A 7,385-nucleotide genomic window follows, 5' to 3' on the forward strand; every position below is an offset into this window, starting at 1 on the left:
ATGGCATTGTGGCTGAATAAAAAAAATGTGTATGTGTGTTTTTGAAGTATTTAGGGCTAAAATATGTCCAGGATTGGCTTTTAAATACTACAAAAAAATGGAGTATGGCAAAATGTTGACCATTGTTAAAGCTCAGTGAAGGACAGGCAGATGCCAGTTGCACTCTTCACTTTTATGTACAAATTTTGGAAAATTTCACAATAAAATTTTTGTGTTTACATAAATGAAATAACATGGGAAAATGTTCTAAGGTATGTCAAGTGAAAGGAAGTCTGAAAAATAGTTTAATCCTACTTAAGTTTTTAAAGGTGTTACAGTGCATATTTCAAAACAATGAGGTTAGACTAAAAAGTGAACAGTGGAAAGTTCTAAGTTGTGGGCTTATAGGTAATCTTTATTTTTATGCTTTGCTGTATTTTCCAAGTTTTATTATTTTTTAAAAGTTTTCCAATATGTTTTACATCTCTGTTCTTATTTACCAGATAAACTTTGTGGTTAGTTACTGGATAAACTGTAAATAGTGATGAAACTTTTAAGTTTATCTCAAGATATCTCTTTGTTTTAAAATGAGTAATTATTAGGTTGGCACAAAAGTAATTGCAGTTCTTGCCATTGGAGGTAATGTTTAAAACCGCAATTACTTTTGCACCAACCTTATATTTCTAAAAGATAAAGTTGTAAACCTATTTGTTGTTGTCCTTAAGACCTGCTTCAGCAGAGTTGGCATAAATATGATGGTTTACACTGAAGAGTTCAGGACTACAACAGACCAGTTTGGAGGGGACGAACTACTGTTCACAGGCTTAAATCTAGCTGGAACATCACCTAAAATATGCAATAACATAAGACCATCCAAAGCAATGTCACAGGACTTACAATGTTTGCTAAGACGCAAGAGGGGTGTTACACAGACGCTAAGCGCCCCTAGCGAGGAGATCCTTAATCTCCTCATATCATCTCCGTGTTTCATTCGTAAGGATGCTGACATTGAACAGTGGGTTCAAAGGTTATCCCTTGTAATGAATTTCTCCAACATTTCACCTAGTTGTTTTATAACCATTGTTGAGCATTGTCTGAGCAGTAGTTTTAATATGGGGTTGCAGTTTTTTCTAATTCTAGCATTTCTTCATTCATCAACTGGAATTCTTTGAATAAAACTACTATCCATCCTTCACTAGAACTATTGACTATATTTACAGCACTCTGTACCCCTAATGCAGGGGTCGTCTTCATCTTCGCCAGATGATTTCCGCCCACACACGTGCTGTTGTCCCGGGGAGAGTTTTCCTGGCAAAGAGCTCAGGAATGTTGGATCTTTATCAAGGCTTTCTCCGTCGGGGTGGGTGAGTTGGCCTCCAGTAAGCCCCGCCCCACTCGGCGGGTAGGTGCTGCCGGGTCCCAGTTGCCCGCGACTTCCTAGAGCCACCGCTGCCTCCAGCTCCGGGCCCTCGGACTCGCGCGGCGGCCACCATGGACTGGACGCCGGAGCTGCTCTTCTACGTTAACGGCCGCAAGGTGAGCGCCTGCGGGCTGCCCCTGCGACCAGACATGCAGCCCGGGTCGGGGCAGAGAGGAACCCCTACCGTTCGTCCCATCCTTTCGTGCCCGTGCCCGTGCCCGCCGCTTAAGGCACTCAGGCACGGACCTGGCTTTTTCCTTTAACAGCGGCTTTGCCTTCGCTTTCTCACCCCTGCCTCCCGGGCAGGTAAAGGCGCCTTCGCGTTCTCACCCCTGACTCCCGGGCAGGTAAAGGCTGCGTTTTCAAGGACTGCTCTGGCTCTTTGGGCCCCCACCTTCCTCATGTTCCCCTTTCCTCTCCTTGTGAGGCTCACAGCCTGATTACCAACCACACGCCCTCCCTAAACAGTAAGGAAAAGAGTATTCTTGCCCATCAAGGTCAGCACTCCCAAACCTTCCCTCCCTCAGCTCCTGCGGATAACGGGAACGTCCCCTAGTACTTTGAGAGCAGCCTACAGAGATGTCTGAGCCTTAGCTCACTGGGTGCGTTTGGAAGCGCAGAGAGCAACTTAGAGTCGAGTCGGGACAGGACTGCAGAGACTAACACATTCAAACCATCGTTTCTCAGACGAAGAAATCGTCACTTTCCAAAGTCACAGCTAGTTCCTGGCGGAGCTGAACACAAGTCAGGCTCTGGAGGCTCCAATGTCCTCACAGGGTCCACTGCTGGGTCGGGCTCTGTCCCCTCAGAAGTTGGGCTTACTCTGGCAACCCGAGGGACAGTTCCAGGCAGTGTCGGATGTTTGGGGGCAGCAAAGCCCTGTGGGCATCCTTTAAGACACCCCCCTGAATGTGAGCATCAACTCTGCTCATTCTTAATGTTGTCCCAGTTTTAATGACACCACTTTGAAGGAGGGAACCGAGGCAGGAAGGTTAAGGAGCTTCCTTAAGAGTGTGGCTCATGCCTGAAATTAGCACTTTGGGAGACCGAGGCAGGAGGATTGCTTGAGCCCAGGAGTTCGAGTTTAGCCTGGGCAACATGGCGAAACGCTATCTCTACAAAAAAAATAGCCAGGTGTGGTGGTGGACGACTGTAGTACCAGCTACTGGCGAAGTGGGGGCGGATCGCTTGAGTCTTAAGATAGTTCCAGGTTACAGCGAGCTGTGATCACACCACTGCACTCCAGCCTGAACAAAAGAGCAAGATCCTGTCTCTTAAAAACAAAAGAAACAGAGCTAACAACCAAGCAAGACCAGTGGCACCTGCTTTCCCTGGTGCTTGTGTTGGTGCTGGTTCATTCACAGCCACCTGTGACCCCTGCTTCTGGCTAAGGGCAGCCACAGCACTTTTCCTGACCAGCAACAGCTGCCTCCCCTGGAAGCTAAACACGGTGAAGCATCAGACCCTAGTTGTGAGGCCTGTTCTAAGGCCCTCAGCCTAATATCATTTGTGGTTTTGTATTATGTTTCTTAAAAAGGATCCCCCAAATTGTACATTAGACCCCTCAAAAACTTTGCCCCTGCTGCCTGGGTTCCACATTGAACAAAATGAACTTGTTTTTCCTGATCTGTATTGGGGGTCATTAGGACCCCTTCACAGGACTGCTGTGAGGGTGAAATATGACAATGGAGTCAGGTGATTGACATTATGTCATTTTTTCTTCTTCTGCATAATGGAATGGTATAGTAAACAGAACACTGGCTTTGTTGTTCAAACAAGTCTTCAATTCGGCTTCTAATTCTAATTGAGAAAACCTAACCTCCTGGAGGCTCAGATCCTCTGTTAAAAGAGAATGATGCCACTTACTTCATAAAGAGTGATCATGAGCATTCAATCCATTTATTTGTTAAGGGCCTACCATATACCAGGCAGTGTTCCAGACTTATGAGATACAGCAGAGCACAGAAATAACAAGTCCCTGCGTGCATGGAGTTTAAATTGTGCTGGGGAGATAGCAAGAATATAAATACATGGAATTATGTAAACTCAGGAAGTGAGAAGTGCTAGTATAAAAAATAAAGCACAGCAGTGGGACAGAGAATGTGCAGGATACTTAGATGGGATGGATGTTTTGGCCTCTCTGAAAGGGTGGCATTTGAGCAGTGACTGGGATGCAATGAGGAATAAGCCATGCAAACATCTGAGGAAAGAGCATCCAGGGTGGGGATGGCAGGTGCAAAGGTCCTGAGGTGGAAGGATTTCTGTGTGCTTAGGAGGTAGGTTGGTGGAGTTGGCAACATGGCCAGGGTCCACGTTACTAGGACTTTATAGGTGATGGTAAGGGTTTGGGTTAAATGAAGAAATGGATTTTGAGTCTAATATCTCCTTGCTTCTCTTTCCCCTACTTCTAAACAAATATTGGGATTTTTAACATCCACGGCCAAGAACAGTTGGTGGTCTATTGATTTTTTAAATTAGATGAGATAGTTCTTACCTATGGGCTCACTTTGTCTATGGACCAAATGTCCTGTGGTTATTTGTAAAGTATACTATGGAGATACTGATTCTGTTTTTGCAATTACCCATCAAAAGAAATTGTTAACCTTTCCCTTTCCTTTTCCTCCCTTCTAAATTCTGTTGGGTATGTGCTTCAGTACTGGTAAACAAGCCTGATTACTTACATGGGAAGAACTAGAATAAACTTTTTTCTTTTTCTTTTTTTTTGACATTGAGTCTCACTCTGTTACCCAGGCTGAAGTGCAGTGGCGTGATCTCAGCTCACTGCAACCTCCACCTCCTGGGTTCAAGCGATTCTTATGCCTTAGCCTCCTGAGTAGCTGGGACTACAGGCTTGAGCCACCACAACCGGCTAATTGTTGTATTTCTAGTAGAGATGGGGTTTCACCATTTTGGCCAGGCTGGTCTCAAACTCCTGACCTCAGGTGATCTGCCTGCCTTGGCCTCCCAAAGTGCTAGCATTACAAGTACGAGCCACCGTACCCAGCCTAGCATGAACTTTTTGGTTTCAGAGAGTAAGGGACTGTTGAGTGTGAGAGAGAAAACCTACCTTAGAAGAGGGATTTTGATTTCAAATGCAATCTCTGGAATTAAAAACTCACCTTTGAAAAAGAAGGTTAGAAGTGAAGCCACTTAGGAGACAGTAAATGTCACGATTGGCTTCTATTCTGCTTTTTGCTAAATTTTCTCAGGTCACCAAAAGTTGTCATCAGGCAGATGGTATTACAGAGAGAGATTTCTGTAATCTTATTCACTCTACCAAGGCCCCCAGAAGAACAGATGACCCATTTAACATGGAGTTTTAGGGGAGAAGAGCCTGTGAATAAATTCTGCCACAGATGCCACATTCCAACCTCAACTTAGGAACTGAAGCGTATCATTTCATGAGGCAATGAGGTATGGAAATCAAAGGTATGGGCCTTGGAACTAGTCAGGCATGGGTTTGAATCCTGTGGTATCTGCTCTGCCACTTGGCAACTCTGGGGCCTCAGGCAAGGCATTTAATGTCACTGAGCTTCCGTTTTCTCCTTTGCAAAATGGAGCTAATAACAGAACATTTTCCCCTGAAATTGAGGGTGATTAAGTGGCATGGAGAGTGGTTAGCAAGGCGCATGTACGCAGTAAACACTTGATATGTGGAAACAATTGTTACTATCTGGACTGGAAAATTATCTGCTTCATTAGTAGAGCTAGAACCTGCTTGGAAGTGTCAAGATGACTGCTTCTTAGCAGTCATCTTGCATTATTTGTGCAATAAATGTAGACTTTTGGTATTGGCTTGGGAATCTGAAAAGAGCTGTTTATTGGCTAGCATTCTCTAAGGTTCTTGGTTTACAAGGCTGAGAGAGGAAATTTCTGGGCTTCTGGAATGGCTGTAATGATTCAGAGAAAAGAGGAGAAGATGGAAGTAGCTTAGGCAGAAGTAACAAGCAAAATGAATTTTAAAGCAATCAAGCTCAGGAAGATGTGTCCTATGGCTGTCCCCTGAGGCCTCTTTCTCTCCACTGAGGCTGTTGTGGATTATTGTTCTTTTCTACTAACTGCATCTCACAGCATACACCCCTTTCTTTCCTCTTCTACCTCTCAGCCTTGTCCTTTCACATGCACTTCTACCTTTTCCTTATTTTCTACTCTCTCCCCTCTTATCTCTCTCTTCCTTTCTCTTTCTGACTCTGTTTTGGATCTGGCAGGGACTCCTCAGGCACTAGTCACTGGCAGCACACAGAGGAAACTGATGTCTTAACCGAGTACAATGTAAACTTGGACTTGGTTACATTGGGTTAAAAAGGGCTGGCAGTGATACAGAGGGGCAGATTCCACCCTTGCAACATTCAAGGCTATGCTGAGATGAGTACAGGCAATGACCCTGACCTGTGAACTGGCAACATCTCTCCAATCCAGAGTCAACCAGAGTAACTGTTACCCAGCCCCGCTACACCTCCTAACCTCTATCTGAGTTCTAACCTCCCTGTTTCATTCCCAGAGCTGCCAGGACAAGACACATGCTAGATCCCTGCCCCCACTTCCTCCAAACGCAAACACCCACTACATCAAAACAACAAAAACATATTTCAAACCAGTGGGACTTTGAGCCAGATTCCAATCCCTTGAAACATTTCCTGGAACAAATACCCAATCAAGCATGACCTTCTTCCATGAATTCCTTCCTCAATTATAGAAATATTCCTCAAGCCTAAAATGCTATTCTTTGCTAACTAGGTACTAACTAGGCTATCCAGACTCTGTCCATCCATTCAAATTGGGCTTCTATGGTTTACCATCATATCTAGGAACAGACATTGTGAGGTTGGGGCAGAAGCTTTATGGTGTTATCTGAGACCCAGGTTTCTTCTCTTTTTTTTTTCTCTGCTGCCATTAGCATGTTGCCTCATGGTCTAAGATGACCGCTGGGGTTATAGCCATTTCATCCCTATTCCAAGTAGCAAAAAGGAAGGAAAGAAGAATGCATGCCAGGATAGAAAACCTATAGTTTCTGCCATTGATAACTTCTGTGTTTTTCTTTTTTATCATCTGTTCAGATGCCCAAGTCTGTGAGAAATTATTCCTTCTTGGTATCTCATACCAAATCATACATATCATGTTCTAGTCATTCATTTAATTAACATTTATTACATCCTGTGATATATCTCCACCACCAAGCTCAGTGTTTGACATAAATAAGAATAGCACAAGATGGCTTCTCTCAGGATCGAGATAGTCTTGTACATACACAAATAATTATGATACAGTGTAAAAAATGTCATAAAAGAAGAGGTGAAGACATCAACCATGGGAACAAAGAGGAGGGTGGTTACTTGGAGATGGGGGGGGTATTTTATGTGGCAACACTCTCCATAGAGAACATTTGAGCAGGGTGGAGAATGACACAAAATTCTGCCAAGAAGTGAGGAAGGATTTTCAGAACAGCGATAATTCAGAACCAAGGACAGTAGCACTTTTACCTCCACTACATGCAAAAAAAAAAAAAAAAAAAGTCCATATACCCCTGTGACTAGCCACTTCATCTGTGAAGCCTGAATTCAAATTTCTTCTTGTATTCTGGAAATGTTTGGCTATTAGTTCACCTAAGATCCACTCAGTGTACCTATTTAAAAAGCACATTTTCTGGTTCCCTCTACTAGAAATCCTGATTCCATAGAGGTTTCATTTTAACAAGCATCCCCATGATTCAGGAATTCCTAGCATGGCAGTTTGGCAGCCAGGAGCCACGTTAAATTTAGGCATATACATGAGATAATCAGGCTTGGGTTTTACAGCAGTCACTCTGGTCGTGGTGTAGAGGACGATATTGTGGTATCAAGAGCGGAGGCAGGGAGACCTGTTAGGCAGCTCTTAATAATCATCCAGAATATAGGTGATATGGGCTCATGGGTAGAGACAGTAGAAGAGAAAGGAGTCTAGAGTGTCATTGGAAGCCCAAGTGGAAGAACTCGGTGACACTGATTGT

General features: G+C 44.0%; 1 protein-coding gene across 1 annotated transcript in view; it reads left to right on the forward strand.

Moving 5' to 3' along the window:
* Positions 1-1,237: 1,237 nt before the first annotated feature.
* Positions 1,238-7,385, forward strand: part of LOC108315708 (aldehyde oxidase) — an 86,836-nt gene continuing 80,688 nt past the window's right edge. Inside the window, exon 1 of the mRNA XM_037744540.1 lies at positions 1,238-1,515. Within this exon, the coding sequence (XP_037600468.1) occupies positions 1,471-1,515 (45 nt within the window). The 5' untranslated portion in view covers positions 1,238-1,470. The remainder of the gene's footprint in view (positions 1,516-7,385) is intronic.

The sequence above is a fragment of the Cebus imitator genome, unplaced genomic scaffold (genome assembly GCF_001604975.1).
Source record: "Cebus imitator isolate Cc_AM_T3 unplaced genomic scaffold, Cebus_imitator-1.0 Scaffold178, whole genome shotgun sequence".
Lineage (NCBI taxonomy): Eukaryota > Metazoa > Chordata > Mammalia > Primates > Cebidae > Cebus > Cebus imitator.